The 26944-nt window shown below is 39.6% G+C and overlaps 1 protein-coding gene across 1 annotated transcript in view; it reads left to right on the top strand.

Annotated features, from left to right (window-relative positions):
* The window catches only part of LOC102498647 (dynein heavy chain 11, axonemal), a gene marked incomplete at its 5' end in the record, with an annotated part of 215821 nt that overhangs the window by 186075 nt on the left and 2802 nt on the right, over positions 1 to 26944 (top strand). The window contains 6 exons of the mRNA XM_006169843.2: positions 6005 to 6232; positions 8733 to 8924; positions 13454 to 13573; positions 18686 to 18928; positions 23187 to 23369; positions 23446 to 23561. Of these exons, the coding sequence (XP_006169905.1) occupies positions 6005 to 6232; positions 8733 to 8924; positions 13454 to 13573; positions 18686 to 18928; positions 23187 to 23369; positions 23446 to 23561 (1082 nt within the window). The remainder of the gene's footprint in view (positions 1 to 6004; positions 6233 to 8732; positions 8925 to 13453; positions 13574 to 18685; positions 18929 to 23186; positions 23370 to 23445; positions 23562 to 26944) is intronic.

The raw sequence follows: 26944 nt of genomic DNA, 5'->3' as shown, positions 1-26944 counted from the left end.
AGAAACTTAGGGCCTTTACCTGTTGTATTAGATGGCTGGGATTGCCATACCAGCTATCATAGACTGGGTGGCTTAATTTAATTTCTCACAGTTCTGGAGGCTAGAAGTCTGAGATGAAAATGTTAGCATTGTTAGTGTTTTCTGAGGCCTCTCTCCTTTGCTTCTACATAGCTGACTTCTGTGTCTTCACGTGGTTTTCCTTTTGTGTTTTTTTTTCCCTCTCTCACTCTTATTATTTATTTATTTTTATTTCTTTCATGACAGAGAAAGAGTCAGAGATAGAGATACACATACAGAGATACTCTTGATAGGGTCTCATCACACCACGGTCCTCCTAGTCTTTAAGTCAATCAGAGTTGCAGGAGCACATTTGTATATCTAGAGTGTTTCAGGTTAACCCAGGATCTGAATCCTGGTCTTCCATGTGGCTCCAACATTGCAGAGCAGCACACTACTGTCTGCACCACCATAACTGGGCCTCCTTGTGTATTTGTGTGTGCTAATCTCTTCTCTTTTTATAAATTATTATTTCCAATTGACATGTAATTGACATAGATCTTTGTGGTCTTGGTCATGCATACGGTGTACAATAAATCAAAGATATGTACATATTCATCTTCAACATTGAACATTACATTATGTTGTACACATTTGTTAATGCTTATACTAATCTGACTTTTTGAACTATATACTAAACTGTCCATATTTATTTTCTGCTATAATAAATCAACCTGTAACCTCTTCCTGTTTTTTGATGTGATTTTTGTGTCCACTTAAAATTTTCTTGAAGCCAGCAAGTGGCATGGTGGTTGATGCATTGGTTTCCCTCACGGCCAACCATGGTTTGAGTCTCACACCCAGCAGTTTGAAAATCACACCAGGTGTGTGTTTGAATGTGCTCAGAATCATGAGAGGAGAGTGGAAAAGGGACTGCAGCATAGCCATCCCCCCCTGGGGTGTCATTTCTCACTTTGTCTCTCTGTCTCCCTCACAAGCACACATACCTTATGGCAAAAATTTAAAAATAAAATAGTCCCCATGCGCTACCACCTCAACTGATTTTTGACAAAAGGCATATATACCTCTCTGGTGAGTACACGAGCCTTATAGCAAACTAAAATAATAATAATAATAATTAAATAATTATTTTTAAAAAAATCACGGGGCTAGCAGGTGGAATGGTGGTTGAGGTGCTGGACTCCCACATGGCTAACCATAGTTCAAGTCCTGAACCTGGTGCCTTCCTTTCTTACTTTCTCTCATAAGCACACATGTCCTGTAGCAAATTAAAATAATAATAATAATAAAGTTAAATAATTCTTTTTTAAAAATCAATTGACTGTATGCTGTGCTTATTTATGGATTCTCTTATTCCTTGCATTGGTCTGTGTTTCTCTTTTTATACTAGTTCCATGTTGTTTTGGTTATCATGACTTTGCCATATATTTGAAGTGCCTCCAACTTTACTCTTTTTGTACGGTATTGCTTTGGTGATAAGAGGTCTTTTTTAAAAAATTTTTATATACCATTGTTATTATTTTTTATATTTGCTATAGGGCATGTGTACTCACCAGAAAGAGAAAGAGAAAGAGAGAGAAAGTGAGAAAGCAAGCCACCAGGTCTGAGACTTGAATGGGATCAACTATGTGGGAGTCCAACACCTTAACCACCATACCACCTGCTGGCCCTGATATAAGGGCTTTTGTGATTCCAGACAAATTTGGTGATTGTTTTGTCTATTTCTCTGAAGGATGTTGCTGGAATTTTAATAGGAATTATATTGGATTTGTAGATCACTTTGGGTAAATTGACATTTTAACTATTTTGAGTCTTCTGATCCATAAACAAGTACTATTTTCCCATTTTTTTGTGTGTACTTTCCAGTTTTATTCACTTTTTAATAATTTTCATAATAGAGATCTTATACTTTATTGCATATATGTGTGTGTGTTTATGTATGTAGCTCTTGTAAAAGATTTATTTCTCCATTTCTTCCTCAGTTTGTTCATTGTAAGAGTACAAAATGCTAGATTTTTGTATGTTGATTTTGTACCCTGTAACCATATAGTCAACCATGTGGGATCCAGCTCCTTAATATCCGCACTACCTGCTGGCCCATGGTGTATAATTTCTTTAATGTATTATTGGATTTGGTTTGCTAAGACTTTGTTGAGGATTTCAGCATCTATATTCATAATAGATACTGGTCTATATTATTCCTTTTTTCATTGTATCTTTGCTGTGGGAATCAAGATGATGGTGGCTTCATAGAATTAGTTCAGGAGGATCCTTTCTTGGATCTTTTGGAATATATTGAGGAGAATTTGTGTTAATCTCTTTTAAAGGATTTACATAATTCAGCAATGAAGCCAAATGGTCCTGGACTTTTCTTTTCTTGGAAGAATATTTATTACTGATTTAATCTCATTCTTATTATTGGACTATTCATACTTTCTGTATCTTCCTGATTCAATCTAGGTATGCTATATGGTTCCAGAAATTTGTCCTTCTCTTCTAGATTTTCCAGCTGGTTAGCACATTGTTACTTGTAGTAATCCCTAATGATATTTTTTTATTTCTCTGATATTCATTGTCCTCTGTTTCAATTTTATTTATCTGTGTCTTCTCTCTTTTTTGAGTTAATATAGCTAATGGTTTATCAATTTTATTTATCTCTCTCAAAGAACCAGTTTCATTCTGCAAATTTTTTATATTACTCTTTTGTTGTCTATTTCACTTATTTCTGCTCTCATATTTATTATTTTTTTCCTTCTGTTATTTTTTGTTTAGCTTGTTCTTGCTTTTCCAGGTCCTTGAGATACATCATTAAGTTGTTTATTTGCAATCCTTGTGTTTAATTCTTATGAGCACTAATTACTGTAAACTTTCCTCTGAGTACTGCTTTGCTGTGTCCCAGAGATTTGGAGTATAATATACTCATTATCATTTGTTTCAAGAAATTTACAAATTTCATTCTTAATTTCTTCAATAGATTCAAAATCATTCCAGAGCATATTGTTTTGTTTCTACATATTTGTATACTTTCAAGAGTTCTTTTGTTGATTTCAAGTTTAATCCCATTATGGTCAGAGAAGATGCTATTGGGTCATCAGAAAAGTAATGATGTATTTTTCTATGCAAAAATGCATCATGACTGGGACCAGCAGATGACATAATGGCTACATCACTGGACTCCCATGTTGACCGCAGTTTGAGTCCTGGACTTGTTGGCTTAAAACTCAAACCAGGTGCTTGTGCATGCAGTCCCAAAATTTCGAGAGCTGAATGGAGGAGAAGGGATTGCAGTGTGACTATCCTCCCTGGGGGGTGATTTCTCGCTTTCTGTCTCTGCCAAAATTTCTTAAAAAAATAAATAAATAAAAGCACCATAGCTTTTCAGACAGCCTACTAGAAAAGATTTTTATTCTTTTAAATTTGTAGAGTTTCATTTTGTGCCCTATTTTGTGGTCAGTCTTAAAACATGCATCATGGAACCAGCAGTTAGCGTAATGGCTATGTCGCTGGATTCCCCCATAGTCGACTACGGTTCGCATCCCGGACCGGTGGCTTAAAACTCACGCTGGGCACGTGTGCATGCGTGCCCAAGATCCCGAGAGGAGAATGGAGGAGAAGGGATTGCGGCGTGACCACCCCCCCTGGGGGGGTGATTTCTCACTTTCTGTCTCTATGTCTCTGTCTGTCTGGCTAGCGCACGTGCCCTCTAGTGAAAATCTCTCCCAAAAAAAACAAACAAACAAACAAAAAATCATGTATCATATGCTACCAAAAACAATATGTATGCTGTGTTAGTGAAATATTCCATAAATGTCTGTCAGGTCAGTTTATGGCATCTTTTAACTCTTGTGTCTATTTTTTTTGTTTAGATGATCTATCCAGAGGTGAGAGTGGGGTGTTGAAGTCCCCAACAATTAGTATATTAGTAGCTATTGTCTCCTTTAAAGCCTAATACGTCTTTGTTTTATGTGTTTGGCTTCCCTGACGTTGGGTACATACATAATTATAATTTCCATATCATCTTTGTGGGTTTGTTCCTTTAATGTGATATGGTGTTCTTCTTTGTCACTTTTTACAGATTTTGTCTTGAAGTATATTATATCTTTTATTAGGATGGCAGCACCTGCTTATTTTTGTTTTCTACTCTCAGGAAATGACATTTTCTAGCCTTTTACTCTTAATCTGTGTGTCTTTACCTGTGAGTTGTGTTTCTTGTAAACACTAGATTGATGGCTCGTGCTTATTTATTTATTTATTTTTAACCCATTCAGCAGATCATTAGATTTTAATCAATCAAAAGATGTTAATCTTTCGATTAGAGAGTTTAATCCATTTACATTCAATATCATCTGTATGTATGAATTTACAGCTACCATTGGTTCCTGTTGGTTCCTGATTGTTATGCATTTTCTTATATCCTCTTTTATTTAAAGAATTATTTTATTTTATTTATTATTATTATTATTATTATTAATTTGATCAGTAAGAAACAGAGAGAGAGAGAGAAAGAGAAAGTGAGAAAGCAAGCCACCAGGTTCAGGACTCAAACTGTGGTTGGCCATGTGAGAGTCCAGAGCCTCAACCAACCACACCACCTGCTGGCCCCTTATTTCTTCTTCTTCTTTTTTTTTTTTAATAGAGAGAGATATTTGCTATAGGTTGTGTGTACTCACCAGAGAGACAGAAGCGAGAAATGCCCCCCCCCCCACACCAGGAGGATGGCCATGCTGCAATCCCTTCTTCCCCATTCTCCTCTCAGGATTTTGGGCACACATGTACATGCGCCTGGCATGAGTTTTAAGTCACTGGGTCCAGGACCCAAAGCATAGTCAACAACTTGGGAGTCCAGCGAAGTAACCGTTATACCATCTGCTGATTCCAATTTCTTCTTTTTATACGGTATCAGTCATATCGGATTAAGGGCCTTTCTAATGACCATTATATAACCTCAATTATTTCTTGAAAGACTCCATCTCCAAATACAGTCACATTGTGAGGTATTGGGGGTTAAGACTTCAACGTATGAATTTGGGAGGGGGATTCAATTCAGACCATGACACCTACAATGTTCAATATTTTCCAAGGGAATAAAAGCCTAGTAATGTGATTAACTGAGTCGGCGTAGGTCTTTGTGCTATAAAAATTTCAAAGAAAGAAACTTACATCACTGTTCCCTTTTTTGTTTGCCTTCATTCTGTTTCCGTAGCTGTTATAAACTTAAATGCTTTTCTTTGTTGGAAATAATTACATATCTCTGGTGATGTTTCAATCACTATATCAAGAACTTCTCCAAAGCTGGAGAGCATGTAAGGTACAGCTTTTCTACCTCTCTCCCAGCACCAACTACCACGCTGTACCCTGTGGGTGTTTAGTATTAGAGAAGCAAATTTGTGAATCATACAACAATGAAATGATATAAAGAATGATAATGGTGGTGGGATTGGTTCTTTCATGATTTCTGACAGTTTTAGGACTTTTCAAAAAATTAGTATATTAGGAATATGTAGAGCATCTTAACAGTGATTGCTTTCTATTTCAGCTAGTCTTTCTTACTCTGTAGCCTTTTGAGTATGTATGCTTATAAGTAGGAGTTTGAGTAGAAGAGACAATGAAGTGGGTAATTGGGTACATTTATGGCTATTGATTTTTATACTTTATTAAACTAACCCAGCTAAATGGGTGTGATCTATAACAAAGAAAAGTATTAAGCACCTCCACTGCAGAAGTTACTGGTGGGTGTTTGAGGTAGGTGTGTATATTGGGAAGAAACTTTGGTTTACAAAGACACACTGTGGTGACTTGGAGCATTTAATGTGTTCAGTGTTCAATTCTACTTTGGCTTTTTTATTTTTTCTGATGTGATAATAAAGGAACTTTACGTCCTGGTTCTCTGAGTTTTTAACACATTTATATAGAACAATATTATAATCTTATCATTCAATTAATTTACTTCAATTTTATAAGAATCATAATCCATGCTGTCTTTCAGAATGTCCATTTGGTAGCCAAGTGGCTAGGAACCTTGGAGAAACTTCTTGGAAGATTCAGTCAAGGAAGCCATGGGGATTACAGGGTTTTCATGAGTGCTGAGTCTGCACCTACACCAAATGAACATATCATTCCTCAAGGCCTCCTGGAAAATTCCATTAAGATTACTAATGAACCCCCCACAGGAATGCTAGCCAATTTACATGCTGCTCTGTACAATTTTGATCAGGTAAGGTACCCCAGTATGGGAATAAAGCCAGGGTCTTCTCACAAGATCAAGGCACCATCATCAACTCATTCACCTCATTTAGAAGGATAAAGTGAAATCTTAATGCGTGTGTGTGTGTGTGTGTGTGTGTGTGTGTTTCTCCTTAAAGGAAATTAAAAGAAAGATTTTCTAATGACTAGGAAATATATTTAAGTTTCACCCTAAAACTAAGAAAATTATATTCACACATACAGGGAGAATAAACTAGATAACTTTGTGAGGAACCTGCTTCTTGAACATAAATGTGTCAAACTATTGATAGTATCTTCATCACAGAAAGAAGAAAAGCCATTATTATTATTGATGATGATGAAAATAATGACATGGGAAGAATTTCAATTTAAGTTTTAGATCTGGTTTTGATGTTAGTAAATGTAAGCTCCTCTTTGCAGTTGTATCTGTGATTTCTTATTTATATTTTCATTTTTTCCATAAAGAAAACAACTGAAATCATACACATATAAACTAATGATACGTCTTTTACTATTATTCTCATTACTCCGGTTATCATTTGCTTATATACAACCAAGTCTTTCAGTTTTCTTTGTTGCTGTTGCTCGGTGTCCCCTTCCTTCAACTTCTAAAAAAATCTCTGGTTACTGGCACTCTTATTAAAGAAGTAGAATGAGATCTAAAGAGGAAATACACATGAGTTGGTGATAAACGTCAGCGCCATTAGAAATGTTACCATTTGGGGCCAGCAGGTAGTGTGGTGGTTGGGGCGCTAGACTCCCACATAGCCAACCATGATGAGTCTCAGACCTGGTGACTTGCTTTCTCACCTTTTTTTTCTCTCTCTCTGTCTCTAACTCTGTGGTTTGAGTCCCAGACCTGGTGGCTTAAGAAAAAAAAGTCAAATCACACTGGGCGCATATGCACATATGTGCCCAAAACCTCAAGAAGAGAATGGAGAAGGGATTGCCATATGGCTGCCCCCTCGGGGGATGATTTCTTACTTTCTCTCTCTGGAAATTGCATGTACCTGGAGGCAAAAACCTCAGAGAAAAAGAAAGAAAAAAGGATGTTACCATTATCTATTAAGCATAGGATGTACTTAAATTTTTCCCGAGTACCTTGGGGACCAATACCCAGACCAACATTGTATGAGAATTATCATTAATTGCTCACCTAAGAACGCAGTGTAAAGAATATAGTTAATGGCTTAATTAGTCAAGTAATTTTGTAGTCTATGTGTATACACAGAAGACTGTGTAAACAGTAGAAACTGAAGACAGTCTTATTAAATCAGTTGACTGTAATATGCCTTTTATGCACCATGGATGATGAATTATTTTTATCATCCCTAAATGTTTAATCTCTGACCAATGATGACATTCAAGATATTTTCCAAAGTAAGTACAAACGAGGAATTTGATATATTAAATAGGATTTATCCACTGCTTTAAAACAATTGCCTTTATACATAAGAAGTAGACATCTGAGGGACAAATATGTTCCAACCAGGTTTGGACCATGATCCCAAAAGCTACAATCTCAAACACGATAGTCCCAAATGTTAAAATCCCAAAGTATCAAAATCCTTGAAATCTAACATCTCCAAAGATCAAAATCCTGAAAATATAATTCTGACCAAAAAAATCTAAAAAATTATTTGAAAGATATTTACTCAGGCTGACAGGTGCCATGGTGGTTAAGGCGCTGGAATTTCACATGGCTGACTGCAGCTTGGGTCCTGGACCTAACAGCTTGCTTTCTCAGTTTCTCTCTCTCTCTCTCTTTCTCTCTCTCTCTCTCTCTCTCTCTCTCTCCCCGCCCCCTCTCTGTCTTGTAAGTGTATGTACTCTATAGCAATAATAATAATAAATTAAATGAAATATTAAAAATATTTACTTGCATTTTTAAAAGGAAGTTTATTTGAGAAACAAAAATATGACAGAACACTTCATAGGCCACATAATTTTGCAAGTATATATATACTTGGGTATATTCATGACAGCCACATGTCAAAACAAAAAGATTCCTCTTAAATCAATAGGAAAATTCCAAATAGTTTACTATTATGCTTTCATAGGATAGGTATTTGTGTTTAAAGTTACATGTTAGGGCCAGCAGTTGGCATGGTGGTTAAGACCTATACACCACATGGCCAACTGTGGTTCAAGTCCTGGACCCAGTGACTTAAAACTCACACCAGGTACATGTGTATGCATGCCCAAAATCCTGAGAGGGAACGGAAAGGAAGGGACTGCAACATGGCTATTCCCCTCTGTGGGAATGGCTTTGTCTCTTTCTGTCTCTGTCTCTCGAGCAAGCGCGTGTACCCTATAGCAAAAAATCTAAAAAAAAAAAAAAAATCCTACACGTTAGCTGTAATATATCTCCCTCAAAGTCCTTTACAAGATTATTGAAAACTCAGATCCTTACCCTGGGGAACTATACAGATGGGTAATCAATCTTTCTTATTTTTTCTCTCTCTTTAAAATTTTTTTTTTCCTCTCAGGATACACTTGAAATGTGCTCCAAGGAGCAGGAATTTAAAAGCATCCTCTTTTCTCTGTGCTACTTCCATGCCTGTGTTGCCGGAAGACTCAGATTTGGCCCTCAGGGCTGGAGCCGAAGCTATCCCTTCAATCCCGGGGACCTCACCATATGTGCCAACATCCTTTACAACTATTTAGAGGCAAACTCTAACGTAAGTGCCAGTGGTCAGTTAATCTCTCCAAAGAGTATCCTGAATATGTCCATCTCTGGGTGCTGTCAGGATGGACCATGATTTCTCTTGACACTGTTATTAAAATAGCTGACACTGTATATGCATCTTCTGCCAAGAGTGCACATAAATCAGATCAAAGGTTTTCCAGCAGTGGATGCTCGAACTTCATAAGATAGGTCAAACCAGTTCCACATCAGCAGCTTAGTGCAGGGAAAAAAAAAATGTCCTTCATTATGTTAACAAAAACAGTGGTTTACATGTGCATATATGCCAGATTCATTAGGCAGGTAATGAAGCATTTGCACAAATGTAATTACATACAGCAATCCTGACAGTTCATAACACTGCATTAATAATCACTACAATTAGTTCTGATGATGGAAGCAATTTACGGTGCGTCACATGTATAAATAATGGTGCATTTCCTACATATGTCATTATTATGTATTAAGGATGCCACCTTGTTGTGACTTTCTCAGTAATGTTCCCCCCTTGATTTGAAGTTAAAGGTAGATGAATGATTTTATTTCATAGCTAAAATGTGTTTTACAGATGGGAATGGAAATGCCTCATCAAGAACAGTTGTGTAAACTCTTCTAAACCCTGTGATTGGATTTCAGATAGGAAAAAACATTCATTCCTAGGGATTTTTTGGCTTAATCCTCACAGGGAAACTTTTTGTATTAAGTTTAAATCTGTAAAAAGTGGGATTATATTTGGCCCAGCTGGTGGTGTGGTTAAAGCAGCTGGATCCCAGATGACTGACTGCATAATTTAAGTCCCAGACTCAGTGGCTTGATATCAGGCACCTGTGTGTGCATGCCCAAATCCTGAGAAAGTATGGCCACCCACCATGGAGAATTCTCTTTCTCTCTCTCTCTCTCTCTCTCTCTCTCTCTCTCTCTCTCTCTTTCTCTCTCTCCTCCTGTCCCTCCAGTGAGTACACATACCCTCTAGCATATTGGAAAATAAAGAGAGAGATATTTGTTAAAAACAACTACTACAGGACTCTGGGCCACACTTTCTATAAAGATCCTTTAAAATCGCCCATCCATCATTCTAAGTTATTTTTGTTCTTGTTCTTTTGACAGTCATTCTTACAATTTTTGTAGTTAAAATTTCTCAAGCTTCAATGGTAATTTGAACGTCAGAATGTGTACACTTGGTACATAAGATGGGAGTATTCTCCCAAGGAACACATTCTGAGTAAGTCAAATCCAAAATAAATGACTTTAAAATGATAGGTGATGATCATATCACATATCTATCCATTTTGTATTTGTGAAATTCAAAATAAAGTCTGCACAGTTTAAACTAATAAATATTTTTGTGTATTGATATCAGCATGTTTTGTTTAAATAGTTGCACAAAGAATTAATTACAATACTGGTTTTAGATAGAAGAAGTGGTGGACCATTTAATACTTTCAAGTCTTTCATCACTGTCTCACAAGGAAGAGGCCAGGAAAATTATCCTAGGTTGGCTGAATCCTATACAGGGTTGGGGTAGAAATGGGGTGGCAGAAGGGAGGCATTGATATTTGGATTTTTCTCCAGCTCTCACGTCTTAAGTCCTGGCAATACCAGCTAGCCAACTACATGGTGCTGTGTCCTGCTGCTTCTCTTATTGGGACCCAGGATCAACACAGCCTTAGGTTTGTGGGATTTTTTAGATTTTTGCCATAGGGTGTGTGTGCTCACTGGGGAGTCACAAAGACAGAAAGAAAGAAATCATACACACATACCCCTCTCCCCCAGTGGATGACCATTCTGCAGTCCCTTCTCCAGTCTGGTTTCTGGACATACACACACACACACACACACACACATACCTTGTGTGCTTTCAAGCCAGTGGGTCTGGAACTTGAATTATGGAACCAGTAATGCGGGATTCAGCGTTTTCAGTATCCTGCCACCTGCAGGGTCCCAATGTTGGGTTTTCTGTTTTGTTTAATTTTTTTTTTAATTTTTTTAGCTTTTTGCCTTACACATGTGTATTTGCCACACAGAGACAGAGATGGAGGGAAAGTGAGAAATCACCTCCTGGGGGAATGACCACACCCCAGACCCTTCTACTCCATTCTTCTCTTGGGATTTTGGGCATGCAAACATACACTCCCGGCATGATTTCCAAGCTGCCAATCCAAGACTCAAACTATGGTTGGCATAGTCCAGCATTTTATCCACCATGCAGCTGCTGCTCCCCTCAGCTCCAGTGGTAGGGTTTTTACACACTCTCACGTCTCTCAGATGTCTTGACTCGTGTCATTTGCCACACATTGTGAAGCAAGTTATCAAGACTTGAGTATTAAATATATGCACATAGTTTGGTTATGCAAAATTCCCTTTTCAAGAAGGTATGTGTAAAACACAAAAATCAGGATTTACGCAAAGAGAATTCATTATTGAAAAGAACAGATTCCATACATAATGGATACTAAAATGTAGAGTAGGCATTCATTAAATGTAATCAGAGGGGCAATAAGATGAAGAAGTGTCTTCTACTCATTTCAGCTTTTGGAAGGTAACATGACGAAGCATGTTACCATCTCAGGCCTTTTATTTTTCAATTCACATCAACCAGCTTAAAAGAAAGACATATTTGAAGCTCATTTATTCAAATTCAAATAAACTTGTAGCTAGTACATTGGAATAGTCGAAGCCATTTTACTTGTTCTGTTCTGTCACATCATGCAATGAACGAAGGCTGTAATTACGTTTTTACTTGAGCTATGGGAGGCAGTATACTGCCCCGAGGTACAAAGGTTTCTGTCTAAAAAGGCTTCATCACAAACTGGCATGTTTTGCAAACCCAGAGGAAGCGAAAGGGTAGCAAAGAGAGGCTTCAAACACTGTTAAGCCAAATAAAGAGGAGAGACAGTGATTTCTTGAATAAAATACTGTGTAGTCATTAGTTACAATCCTTAGGGCAGTGATTAGGCCAGCCACGCCTTAACCTGAGCCCTCACATCAATCTGTGCCAAGGGATGTGTGGCCTGGACTTTCAGAAAGTGATAGAATTCCAAGTTCAAATTGTATGGATGTTTCTTTTCCTAAATCAGGTAATTAATACTGATATAAATCAGGTAAGAAAAACCTATGCCCTGTGAGCCAATGTCCTCACAACTTTTGAATGAGATTTTAAATGGATACATCTTTAGTGTGTAACATATTCTAGGAATGATTGTTTCCTTTAAAATCTCGAAAAAGCTTCAGGTTAGTGATTTTTGTTTTTGTTTTTGGAGAGGTTTTTGCTATAGGGTGCATGCACTCGCCAGAGAGAGACAGAGAGACAGAAAGCGAGAAATCACTACCCAGGGGGGATGGCCACACCATAATCCCTTCTCCTCCATTCTCCTCTCGGGATCTTAGGCACACATGCACACGTGCCCAGGCTGAGTTTAAGCCAAGTCTGGGACTCAAACTGCAGTCGACTACATGGGATTTCAGCGACATAGCCATTATGCCAACTGCTGGTCCTGAGGTTAGTAAATTTTCACTGAATGTATTAGAACACCTGAAAATAATTCTTATAAGAAATTGTACATAGAAACTTAATTTCTTAACTCTTAAAAAAAGTTGTTTTGTACGTGTTTGCACACATGTGTAGGGTTGTGTTTTTTATTTAATTTTATTTGTTGTGATAATTATTTTTAAATTTGACCAGAGAGAGACAGAAAGAGAAAGGGAAGTGAGAAAGCAAGTCACCAGGTCTGGGATTTGAACTGCAGTTGGCTATGCATAATCCCTTCTCCTCCATTCTCCTCTCGGGATCTTAGGCACACATGCACACGTGCCCAGGCTGAGTTTAAGCCAAGTCTGGGACTCAAACTGCAGTCGACTACATGGGATTTCAGCGACATAGCCATTATGCCAACTGCTGGTCCTGAGGTTAGTAAATTTTCACTGAATGTATTAGAACACCTGAAAATAATTCTTATAAGAAATTGTACATAGAAACTTAATTTCTTAACTCTTAAAAAAAGTTGTTTTGTACGTGTTTGCACACATGTGTAGGGTTGTGTTTTTTATTTAATTTTATTTGTTGTGATAATTATTTTTAAATTTGACCAGAGAGAGACAGAAAGAGAAAGGGAAGTGAGAAAGCAAGTCACCAGGTCTGGGATTTGAACTGCAGTTGGCTATGTGGGAATCCAGTACCTTAACCATCATGTCACTAGCCAGTCCCACATGTAGGGCTGTTTGTAAGGCAGAGTGTTGCAATCCCCCTGCCTCAGTCTTCTGAGTAGTTGGGATTATGGACACATGGCATCACACCTATCATTTAGGTTGAACTGGGAATTGAACCTGGCTTCCCATGTGGTGAACACCTGTCAAGCAGCAATGTCCAGTGTCTAGTGCATGCTGCCTTGACTGGGTCTGAATCTCTTTTAAATGTTCCTATTGGTAAGGGTTTGGAGAGCTGTGTTAGAGAAGCATGTACTGGTTGGCCACCCTGAGGTAAAAACTCTGGACTGGACGTGAACATTTGTGTAATTTTCCTATCAGGTCCCATGGGAAGACCTACGTTATCTCTTTGGTGAGATCATGTACGGAGGCCACATCACAGATGACTGGGATCGCAAACTATGTCGGGTATATTTAGAAGAGTTCATGAATCCATCTCTGGTAAGACATTTTTAAATTAATTTCACTGAGAAGAAAAATTCCAGGAAGATATTTTTTTAAGAGAGATTTTTGCTATAGGGCATGTTCACTCACCGAAGAGACAGAGATATAGAAAGCAAGAAATCATACCCCCATGCCAGAATCCCCTCTCCTCCATTCTCCTCTTGGGATCCCAGGCATGCATTCACACATGGCCAGCATGAGTTTTTAAGCCACTGGGTCCAGGACTCGAACTGTGGTCAACTACATGTGAGTCCAGCAAGGTAACCAACATACCACCTGCTGGTCCCCAGTAAGAAATTTTTAAACTAATTGCACTAAATAGGTAATTCCTAAATAGCTGTATGGGATTTGTTGTTGTTTTTAGGTTTTTGCCATGGGGCTCATGTGCTCACCTGGTGGGGTAGAGAAATGGGCAGTGAGAGTGAAAGTGAGAAATCATCTCCTAGTGGGGATGGACATGCCATAATTCTCCTCCTGGGATTTTAGGCACACACGCACACGCATCCTATGTGATTTTCACATCACAAGGTCTAGAACCACAGTTGGGAACGTGCGAGTCTAGCGCCTTAACCACCACGCCACCTGCTGGCCTCGTGGATTTTTCTTTGTTTTTTTTTTTTTTTTAAGACAGTATCTCACTGTGTCACAATCCTCCTGCCTCAGCCTCCTAGCTGGGACTACAGGTGCATACTGCCTGATTCTTACAGGCTGGATCTTGCTGTGTTGCCCAGGCCAAACTCAAGCTCCTTTTTTTGCTTCCCCTAGTTGCTGGGATTACAGGTAACCAGGTAATACCATCATACCTGGTATTTAAGTTGGACTGAGAGTTGAACCCCGGCTTCCTATGTGGTCCCAGCCTGCAGAGCAGTGTCTAAGCAGCATGGACTATGCACCTGGGCCTCCTCTCACCCCTTTAGATGATTTCTATGCATGTGAAAGTGCTAAAGTGGACAACTTTGACACATACTGACTCACTGATCTTTAGGACAACCCTGTGAGGTCTGCAGATCTGGCACTGTTACTCTATTTTTTACACAGAGATACCGAGGCATGCTGATTTGCCCTAGGCCACAAATATGGGCAAGAGTTTTAGCAAGAAAAGAAAATCTTGTCATTTCAATTCCAGGGCTCGTGTCAGTATAGCTTTTTTTCTACTGCAGAAGTCATGGAATATTCATTTCTCTAACACCTTACTAAGTTTATGCTTAAGAAAAATGTAGTAAGTAAGTATGAGAGGTGATGGAGTTGTTAATTAGTTTGATTTAATCATGTGACAACATAAGCATATGTCAAAGCATCACATTGTGCCCCATAAATATATGCGATTACTTGTGAACTAAAAATTAAATCTAGTGAGACAATAAAAGTGATAATATCAACCAAGTGCAGTATATAAATGTTATTTGGACCTTGTTTAAAAAAAACTGTTAAAAAAATATATACATAGGGACCAGCAGATGTTATAATAGTTACGTTGCTAGACACCCACATAGTCAACCATGGTTGGAGTCCCAGGCCTGGCAGCTTGAAACTCATGCTGGGTGAGTGTGTGTGTGTGCATGTGTGCCCAAGATCCCGAGATGAGAATGGAGAAGGGATTGCAGCATGACCATCCCCATGGGAGATGATTTCTCACTTTCTGTCTCTCTGTCTCTCCGGCAAGCACACATAACCTATATCAAAAATCTCTATAAATACACACACATCTTTGACACATGGTACATTAACATTAATGTATCACAATAACATGGCCTTCCTGTTAATATATTTTCTGTGTGATAATAAAGTAAAAACGCTTTGTTTAAAGAAAAGAAAAATGTGATTGGAGAACCTAGTTCTCCCTTCTCTTGGAGGAGGAGATGGATAACCCCTAGCCAGAGTTTTGAAAATCAGGTATCCTTTCCTCACTTCTTACCAACCGTGTGTCTGTGTGGATACAGTCTACAGCCAGGGCTGCTTCCTCTGTATGGGCTCAGTTCTCGCTCCTCACGCTGAAGAAGCTGAGGTTGGCGACTGAGCCTTTCACATGCCCGCTCACTTGCTCTCTCTAACGGTGCCCAGGTTCATGGCTGATTCCTGGTTCTTTCTGGAAATCCGAAGCCACCTTACACCCTGTTGTTTCTATTTCCAGTTGGACAAGACACTAGCTGTGTCTAGCACACTGCCTGGGTCTTGTTTTTTGTTATTTTTTTTTTTTAAGATTTTATTTAACTTCATTCATTCATTTATTTTAATTTGACCAGAGAGGGACAGAGCGAGTGAGCAAGCCTCCAGCTGTGGTCGGCCATGTGGGAGCTCAGTGCCCTTAACCACCATGCCACCTGCCAGCTGTTTTTTGTTTTGTTTTGAATAGTTTGAGCTATCTACCATTTATAGTTTCTTTGAAAACTTCATTTCAGAGAACCATAGCATAGATTTGATTACCTTCTTTGAGCTCATTTTGAGAATACAATCTTGTACTAGAAGATATGGTATATTGTGGTCTAAGACAGAAAACTGGGACAGATTATTTTATTATTCTTTTTAATAATGTTGAACAAATCAAGGACAATGCAGAAGAAAAATAGACTTGCTTGCTATGGGACCATTATTTAGGTGTGTCTTTGGATTGTGAGTCTCCTGGTCCTTCCTCAGTTCTAATGAGCAGGACTTCACATGTCAGAAAAAGACTTCCAATTTAACACAATTGGAAGTCACTCCTCAGAAGAGGTCTGGGAGCAAGTTACCATGGAGATGGGAAAGATAAACAGTGCTGGGTGCATGACCTTTACAGAGGCTGATTTCTCCAAATGATGTTGGAGGTCAAGGGGCAGAACAAGCAGCTCACTGGGATGTCCCTTCCCTGGCTCTGGCCTGTGCTAAGAGAGAATTACTGTTGCCAAACAAGGCAGTCCATTAACCTTCACAAGTCTGAGCTCCCATGCAAACAACTGTAAAATAAATATAGGTGATGAATCCTAAGGGGCATCACTGGTATGTGTGTAAGCCCTTTAAAAATTTAGGTACCTGACCTTCCATACAGATCTGGGGAAGTTTTCTGGATAAAAATGCTTCATTTGCAAGCTTTCATCTTCACTGGGCACTGCTACCTTCTCAACTCACCAAAGCGAATTAAAGCATTTACTGATTAGGTATCAGAGGCTGCCAATACGTTATTTTATTCCTCCTCATGCTGTTTATGTTAGCAACAACACGATCTAACACATCAGCATCTGCAAGACATCTTTTTGCTGCTTCTCATGTTGGTTAACAAATTTGGAAATTAGTATCTTTGGTTGCATTGAAACATGGTCAAAAAGCAGCCCATTTTAGCGACCAGCAGATGGTGTATTAGTTAAGTTGCTGGACTCTCACACAGTCGACTTTTGTTCAAGTCCCGGACCCGGCAGCTTAAAACACACTGGGCGTGTGTGTGTGCAAGCCCAAAATCTCAAAATCCCAAGAGGAAAAGGGATTGCAGTATGGCCATCCCACCTGGGGAATGACTTCTTTCTATTTCTCTGTCTGTCTGGTGATCACACGTGCTCTATAGCAAAAAAAAAAAAAAACAAAAAAAAAAAAAAAAAAAAAAAAAAAACCTCTTAAAAAAAAAGAAAAAGAAGAAGAAGAAAGAAAGAGCAGTAGGGTTTAAAGTTAAGCTGCTCAAGGCCAGCAGGTGGTATGGCAGTTTAAGGGCGCTGGGCTCCCATATGGCCCACTGCAGTTTGAGTCCTGAACCTGGTGGCTTGTTTTCTCACTTTCCCTCTCTCTCTCTCTGTCTCTGGTCAAGTTAAAAAAAATAATAACAAATAAAGTTAAATAAATAAATAATTTTAAAAAATAAAGTTCTATTCTTAACAGAAAAATAGAAATGTTTTCTATATCCCACTGTTAGCCAAATGGATGAACTTCCTGTTGGGCAAATGAGTTTGCACTCAGAGCAGGCTCTCCTATGGCAATTTGACTGAGGCACTTCTGGCCAAAGTTATGGAAGAAAATATGTCATCTAAGGCATGTACTTGAAAATCCTCCTAGGAACAAAGAAAAAGCAATGGCAGCCCAGATGTTTAAAATGCCGTTGGAGGGCCAGCAGGATACCACAGTAAAGGTGGCTAGATCATACAACGCCAACTTCATGACTTGACTCATGGACCTAGCAACTTGAAAAATCACACTGGCACATGTGCATGTGTGCCCAAAGTCTTGAAAGGAAGATGAAGAAGGGACTGTGACAGGCTATCCCTTTCTTCACTTTCCCTTTCTTTCTCCCCCTCCCCCTATAGCACCTTGTTCCAGCAACTGTCCCAGAGCCTAGGGATCAAGGTCTTGAGATGATCAACACAGACTCCACCCTGAGTAGCTCAAAGACCTGGGGAGATATCACTGATTTAACTCTTAGTATATGGCCTAAAAGATGGTAGCTATACCCACATCTATACATATTTGTCAGTAGATGAACATGTAATTATACCTATTAAATTCATATGTATCATATACAACATATGTAGGTGTGGTATACTGCAAAATCATACTCTGCAGAGTTAATACTAAAACAAGTTCAGAATTAAGATAAAAACCAGACATCTAGGGACCAGCAGTTAGCATAATGGCTATGTTGCTGGACTCCCATGTAGTCGACCACGGTTCAAGTCCCAGACCCGGTGGCTTAAACTCATGCCAGGTGCATGTGTCTGCTTGCCAAGATCCCGAGAGGAGAATAAATAAGTAACAAAACCAGACATCTACCCAGGCAAGGTACCATCAGAGTCTTGATTTGCTGAGAAGTAGGATGGTTGGGAGAATCAATGAACTGAAGCCCAGCAGAGCAACCAGTGCACAGTCACGGCCCTGGCTCCTTCTTTACTGTGATGTCCTAGGATCACGCTGCACCAAGAACACTGCAAATAAGTCGTCCTATAGATGAGATTTGAGTGTGTTCCTCGGACTCCTCCCCAGAGGTCAGCCTGGTGCCATGATACAGAATGATTGATTATGATGCATTTTGGAGCCTGCTACCTTGCCAGCACTTTGGTGGGACCTTCTTGTCAAAATTCTCAAAGAGTTCAGGCAGTGAAGATGGATGGATGCTTACCTAGGTTTGCAATAACGACTTTCCTTTTATGGTTGCAGGTTGAAGATGAACTTATGCTGGCACCAGGATTTGCAGCCCCACCCTACCTCGACTATTCAGGCTACCACCAGTACATAGAGGAGATGCTTCCTCCAGAGAGCCCGACGCTGTATGGCCTCCACCCCAATGCTGAAATAGAATTCCTGACAGTGACCTCCAACACCCTCTTCAGAACTCTGCTGGAGATGCAGCCCAGGAATGTGCTCAGCAGTGAGGAACTGGGACAGTCTACAGAAGAAAAGGTATAAGGTCTTTCTTTCCTTATTGTAAATTGAGGTACAACTTACATACATTTAAGTGTACTAATCTTAGATGTACAACACATTTTTTTCAGTCTGCTATTGAGCATGTGCACTTGCCAGAGAGAGAGAGAGTAATCACCCCCCAGGGGATGGCCACACCACAATCCTTTCTCCATTCTCCTCTCAGGACTTTGGGCAAACACACGTGTTCCTAGTACGTTTTTCAAACTTCCAGGTCCCAGACTTGAACTGCACAGTTGGTCATGTGGGATCCAGTTGCCTTAACCACTATGCCACCTGGATAGCCACAACTTAATGAATTTTTACCTATGTATTTTATATATTCATATAAAACATGATATTCATGCACAATAGCTTATTTTTGTTTAGTATTCTGCAGTAGGACTTTATCATTTTTTTTACAAAGTTTTTTTTGTCATAGTATGCATGCACTCACTGGAAAGAAGGGAGAAATGAGAAATCACACCTCGGGAGGAGTGGCTACAGCCCAATCCCGTCTCTGTTCTCTTGTCAGGATTTTGGGCACACACACACACATGCACCCAGAGCGTTTTTCAGGCCTCTGGGTCCAGGACTCGAACCTCAGAACTGACCATGTGGCATCCAGTAGCACCTTAACCATGCAATCTGCTGGCTTATACAGTTCTTTATTATACTATGGATGGATATTCTTCATTTATTCATTATTTATTGTACTGTGGATGGATGTTTGGGTTGTTTTTAGTTTTTCGCTTTTATGAATATCACAGCCATGAACATCCTAGTAGTCTGTTGTCACTAAAGATAACTGCCAAAGGTACCCACTTAAAATACTCATTTTCTACACCCAACTGTGGGAGTGCCAGATCATAGGCCATCATGTTCAGCTTTGACAGTCCTCCCTGTTTTTAAAGTAGTTGTGGCACCCACACTCTCCCCAGCAGTGCAGGAGTCTCTGTTGTTCTATGTCCCTGAGGTTTTGTGAGGGGTAATAGTACCTCCCTGTGGTTTTAACTTTGCATGCCTCAGCTGAGGAAGAACATTGAAGATCTTTTCATATGCTTATGACCATTTAGATATACTTTCATGTGAAGTACCGTTGCTTGCCCTATTTATAATTTTGTTGTCAATCTTTTAGTAATTTGTAAGAACTCTATTCTGGGTGTGTGTCTTCTGTCAGACATATGTATTACAAATATCTTCTGCAGATTTTGCAGCTTGCCTTCCAACTCTCCTAATATGTTTTTGGTATGCCATCTTACTATGGTACTTTATTACATTGTTTTGACAAATTTACATTGTACCTTTATTTTTTTGAGAGAGAGAGATTTTTGCTTTAGGGTCCATGTGCTCACCAGAGACAGAGAAATAAGAAAGAAGAAACAAACCCCTCCCCGGGGAGATGGCCATGCCACGAACCTTTTGCTTTTATTCTCCTCTTGGAATTTTGGGCACGCACACACATGTGCCTAGCATGAGTTTCAAGCCACTGGGTTAGGGGCTTAAACCAGTCTACTATGTGGGAGTCCAGAGACAAAGCCATTACACCATCTGCTGGTCCCCCTACACTGTATTTTTTTTAAATAATTATTTTTTTATTAAACTTTATTTATTATCTTTATTTTCCAGTTTGATCAGAGAGAGAGAGAGAAAGTGAGAAAGCAAGGCACCAGGTCCAGGACTTGAACCATAGTCAGTCATGTGGAAGTCCAACACCTTTAACCACCACACCACCTGCCCACCCCCTTACATTGTACTTGTAAAAGGTATTTATTGCTCTAGAATGATGGGAATGAAAACTGATTTTTTTTTTTAAAAAAACCTTTAGAGGTTAAAATCTTTTTTCTCATTAATTTAAAATCTGAATAGCTTATTTTACCCCCCAAATAAATCAGTCCCTATTTCTTTGTTAGATTAATTAGGATTTGGTTGACAAGGATTCAGGTTGTTGAAACCCAATAACCATCAGATCTAATTATGGTGAAGTCCTAGGAACTGCCCATATCATTTCTTGAATTTTGAAAATTATTATTATTTTTTTTTTGGAGAGATTTTCACTGTAGGGCGCGTGCGCTCGCCAGACAGACAGAGAGAGACATAGAGACAGAAAGCGAGAAATCACCCCCCGGGGGGGATGGTCACGCCGCAATCCCTTCTCCTCCATTCTCCTCTCGGGATCTTGGGCACGCACGCACACGTGCCCGGCGTAAGTTTTAAGCCACCGGGTCCAGGACACGAACCGCGGTCGACTACGTGGGAGTGCAGCGACATAGCCATTACGCTAACTGCTGGTTCCCTTGAAAATTATTTGACATAAGACTATGCTCTGGGACACTTGCTGTAATTTAGAAACATTATTTGCTGTCATGTTTTATCCTCTATACTAACATCTGAGTAAGATGAACAAGGAAAATGACATGCATTTGGGAGACAGCTATGGCATTCATGGAAGTAGAGAGGTAGACGAGGTGTACAACTGACGTTTGTGCTGTCATCTTTCCAACATGGAAGCCAATGATTAAACTGGAAAATGCAGAGCATATGAGGTAAAGATGTCTCATACCCCAGATAGGCAAACAGGTTGTAACAACCATTTTTGGATGCTTACCTTATGTCGGGCACTATTATAAGTGCTTTACAGATAGATGGTTGAATCCACAATAGCTGTGAGCAGTATTCAGATCCCTATTCCAGAAGTAAGCTTAGGTGGCTTGCCAATGCCAGACAGCTAGAAAGAGCCAGTGAAGAAAACTAAACTGATGTCAACTGCCATTGTTTTACCTCACTACACGTGTTTCATTACTGTCGACTGCTGCTGTAAATTAGCTGAAGATTTCTGGACCTGACAAAATACATGCCAGTGTGCTGAAGCAACTTGTAAGCATGTTAGAACCACAAGCAGTAGTCTCCCGAGAAGCCGAGGGAACAGTGAAAGCTGCCTGCAGCTAAAGACAGGCCATGTCTTTCCATTTTTTGCCCTTTCTAGATATTTATTGGTTTTCCTGGCTGAGTGAAGCTAGATAGAAAAAATATGCACATATGAGTATTTCTTACATACATCATCAATGTGTAAGTCTTTCATTTCTTCAGAGCATTAATAATAGAACATAGAGGTTGTTTGGCATGGTGGTTTAGGTGCTAGACTCCCACAGAGTTGACCACAATTCAAGTCCCAGACCTTGCAACTTGAAAGGGACTTGCAGGTACATGCCTGCCCAAATCCCCTGAGGTAAATTAGGGATTGTGGCATGGCCATCACCCCGGGGTGGGGAGGGGGTGATTTCTCACTTTCCCTCTCACTGTCTTGTGCTGTCTAGGGAGTACAGGTGCCCCCTGGAAAAAAAAAAAAAAAAAAAAAACACCTTAAAAATAATTATCTAAATTGCTCCAAGGATTTTAGAATGTGCTTGTTGGGAGGAAGGATCTCAGAGTCAGCAGAATTAGCTTATGCTAATTAAAGGACTTTTGGATTACATGACTTTTCAGATTATAAAATACAGTATCCAATCGATGGGGTTCTATTTCCTCTGACCAGATCTTTACATACAAGTGAGCATGTGGTTGAGGACAGTTCTAAACTTTCTAAATGCTAACACTGAATAAGCTGCAAATTAACAGTAGCTCTTTCCTGAGTAGATTTTGAGCTGTAACAGAGGGGAGGTGGCTAGCATTGATGCAGAAGTAGCTAAAGGAGTGGGCATCGCCATTCTGCCTACTGCCTGAGAGTAGTAGGCATCTTTTAAATACATTCACAGGAATCTTTGGGAGTCACATGATATATTCCGCGAGTTCAAAAAGCAGAGGATATACACAAGGTCTTCTAAAAGCTCAGGGCCAGGGCCAGCAAGTGGCGCAATGAAGGTGCTGGACTCCCACATGGCTGACCGAGGTTTGAATCCCAGACTGGGTGGCCTGAAAATCATGCCAGGTGCATGTGAATGCATGTGAATGGAAGAGGAGGGATGGTGACATGGCCATTTTCCCAAGGAATGACTTCTCACTTTCCCTCTCACTGTCTTTCTCTTTCTCTCTCCAGCAAGTGCACATGCTCTATGGTTTTTGCCATTAAAAAAAAAAGGGTTCATGGACAAAATGAAATTAAAATTTTATTTTGGTGCAAATATTTCTGAAATCATATATAATTTTTTCATAATGCATATTTCCCATGAACAGTTTTTTAAATACTTCTTGTCTATAGCATTTGTGACTGAAACTAAAATCAAAGGAACTAAACCTTTGTGTGTGTTAATGATTTAAGGTTAAGAATGTCTTGGATGATATTTTGGAGAAACTTCCAGAAGAGTTCAACATGACAGAGATAATGCAAAAAACCCCAAATAGAAGTCCCTATGTTCTTGTTTGCTTCCAAGAATGTGAAAGGATGAATATTCTCATTCGGGAAATCCGTGTATCACTTCAACAATTAGACCTTGGTTTAAAGGTAAGTTTAGAGGGACTCGGGCAGGCTTTGCTATACTGGAGGATATTCACTGTGTGGCCTTTCCTCTCCGTGCCAGGGTGAGCTAATGTTGTCTCCCAACGTGGAAGCCCAGCAGGCTGCGCTGAGTTATGACATGGTGCCACACACTTGGAGCAAACTGGCTTATCCATCTACTTACGGGCTGGCGCAGTGGTGAGCGACCCCATCTTTGCTGCTGCGGGCCCTTGTCAGCCTTAGTGCTGGGCTGCTGTGCTCAGCTGCATCACATAAGAACTAAGAAAAGTGTGCTTTGTGACTGCATGGAGGTGTAACCTTGTAAACTCAACCACCGGTTTTATTTGGCTAGTTTTGATATATTGCTTCAAAGGCAAAAGTTAGTTGAAAGTCAGGGTCCCTCATTGCTTTTTATTATAATCTTTTACTGGGTTTCCTTTTATTTTTACTTACACATAAGACATACAGTAGGGCTGTGGGTGGGAGAGTAAAACATTTTGGGTCTGAACTGTCTCCACTCAGTTCTCACTTGATATTTGACTTAAATGTAGAACTCTAGGACACGATTATTTTCCCTTAGACTTTTGGAGTTCTAACTCCATTTTCTTTTGCATTGTTTGTACACAATGAGTCTTGTCTTTTTTAATTTTTAAAGGATTATTTATTATTTTTTTCATTTGTTGTAGGGCATGTGTGTTCACTAGAGGGAGAGAGAAAGAGAAAGTGAGAAAGCAAGCCACCAGGTCCAGGATTCAAACCATGGTTCAGCACTTTCACCTTGCCACCTGCTGGCCCCATGATGAGTCTTTTCTTAAATACACTTAAATACCTTTACAAATAGTTTTGAAGGTTTTTCTCTTTGCCCTCAATGTTCTTCAATTGAACTACTATATTTAAGCGTTTTTTTTTTTTTTTTTTTTTTTTTGAGAGGTTTTTGCTCCAAGGGGGGGTACCCCCCAACAGAGCCAAGGGTGTGTGCACTCACCAGAGACAGAAAGCAAGAAATCACCCCCCAGGGGGGATGGCCACGCCGCAACCCTCCATTCTCCTCTCGGGATCTTGGGCATGCACACACATGCACCCAGTGTGAGTTTAAGCCACCAGGTCCAGGACTCGAACTGTGGTCAACTACATGGGAGGTCAGTGACATAGCCATTACGCTAACTGCTGGTCCCTAGGTGTGGATCTTTGTAAGTGCATCTTGCTCAGTACTGTGTGATGTTAGAAATTTGAGTTCTTTCATGGCTTTCTTTCTAAAATATCCTTCACCTTTATCTATCTAAATATTGCTTTCTTCCTATTCTCGTTATCTGTATGCACCCACTTGAACTCATACTTTTTTTTTTTTGAGAGATTTTTGCTATAGTGTGCATGCACTTGCACTTGCTGTAGAGACAGAAAGCAAAAAAGTCACCCCACAAGGGGGTTGGCCACGCCCCAATTTCTTCTCCTTCATTCCCCTCAGGACTTTGGGCATGCACACACATGCACCTGGCCTGAGTTTCAAGCCACTGGGTCTAGGAGTTGAACCACAGTCAACCATGTGGAAGCCCAGCCTTAACCACTACATTACCTGCTGACCCCAGAACTTTCCTATTTTCAGTCTATCCCTTACTGTATTCTGACTGAGTTAATCAGTTCTAGATGATGTTTTATTAAATCTTTTAACTGTACCAGTCTTTCTTCACTTGAATTAATTAAATTCCAACTGTCCATAATTTTCAGTTCTGAAGTGTTTATATTTTGGAATGCTGATAAGTAACACTTCTGTTTTTATTACTGTTCTTGGGAGTTTAAATATACATCTTTTTTTCTCCAAGATTCCTGTTATTATTTGCTGGGTTATAAGGCTTCCTGTAGATCTGCTGCTGGTTCTTCATGCCATGTAAACTGTTATCTTTATACTTAAATGACAGATTGGCTGGCTCTTAAAAAAAAAAAAATCATGCCAGGTGAGTGTGCATGTGCCCCCCCAAACCTCAAGAGACTGGAGGAGACGGGATTGTAGCATGGCCATCCCCTGGGGAGTTATTCTTCACTTTTCTCCTCTTTCTTCCTTTCTGGTTAACACACATGCTCTATAGCAAATAACTTAAAAAAAAAAAATACACTCAGTTGGGGGGCTTTGTAGGCATCAACCAATTTTTTTGGTCAAATGTTGCTATGGAGATGTCTGAGGCTAGCCTAACTTTTTTCAATTCATAAATAATTTCATAGACTTTCCCTCACCATCCGGGAGATTCGTAATGGTCTGTATTATATTTTAGTATTAATTACTCTGTGCCAAATTCCCCTGGAACATGATATGTCCTTGATTTTACAGATTCAAAATTTATAATTTAGGAAAACTCTAGTTTTCTAGAATTATAGTTAGATATTTCAGTTTTCATCTTATTTTCACTCTGAACCTTTAACTCTTTATTTCCATTTTCACTTTTCTGCTTTATTTTTTAATTTCCATATATTCCTGCCTCTGTCCTAGATCTTCCAATTATAATTTCATTTTTTTCTTACCTAATCCTTGCTAGGTCATGATATTCTTTATATAGGAAATCACTTCATTTTTTTTTTTAACTGTTGGAAATTGGCTTCAATGTTTATTTGTATGTGTGTGTGTTATGGTAACATTTTTTTACTATTCCCATTCTTTGCCTTCTCCCTTCATGTTGCCTTTGTGTGTAGAGCCTATGCTGTTCCTTTTCATTATCTTCAAGTTGTTTTTTCCCAGCTAGCTATTTGAAAGAATTTATTATGGGTCAGGTGCACATCTAAGTGAGCAGGAATTTTCCTTGGGGTGACCCAAGTTTGAATGTGAACATCCTCACAGCCCATGGTCAGCCTAGTATCTCAGCAGACCTTTCCTGCAATGGTGGTTTGATAGGGCAGTTCCTTATACAGCCCTGCCTCTTTTGCACTCTGAACCAATCAAGGTCCAGAAAACTTCAGTGCTAGTCTATGGTTGATTTGTGTGGGAGAACTACTTGGCTGGCTTTTATGTGCTCCAAGTCCCCACTCTTTTTAGCAGTCCTTAAATCTGCATCTGAAGGTTTCTCATGTCTCTTAATTTTACCAAAAACATTCGCTGTTCTTCAGCTTCTGAGCTGACGTCCTTATAGAAAACCTGCAGTTACTTCCCACCTTGCACAACTGCAGAGTAGATAAGCAGCAGTGGTTCTCAAACCAGAGGTGTGCAGGCAATGGCCAACTGTTGTGTTCCTCAATAACCTTTACTTTCCCCCTTCTGGTAATTACTGTGTGCGGGAAGACTGTTGTCACATGGCCAACTGCCTGTATATATGCTATTCCCTCTATCACCTTTCCTGGGAAGTCTGGTCCTGTAACCACCATTGCAGCCCTCCCTGCTCACCCCCTTCCATTTCAGATGTTCTTTACTGCGTTTCCACCACTCTGTACACAAGCCCCTGGTGACCCTGTCAGCCCAAATCATACAGAGATGACTTTTGTACAGTCACCACATAGCACAAAAACAATCTAAATAAAATTGCTGAATGCAGATAAATTCCCCACATTTCCCAGTGTCTCACCCCTAAAGGCAATGCAGGAAGAGGTGCAGGTATAAC

Source organism: Tupaia chinensis, unplaced genomic scaffold (assembly GCF_000334495.1).
Source record: "Tupaia chinensis unplaced genomic scaffold, TupChi_1.0 Scaffold147534_1, whole genome shotgun sequence".
Classification (NCBI taxonomy): Eukaryota; Metazoa; Chordata; class Mammalia; order Scandentia; family Tupaiidae; genus Tupaia; species Tupaia belangeri.
The sequence above is the reverse complement of the archived record's forward strand: the minus strand, read 5'-3'. Positions and strand labels throughout refer to the sequence as shown.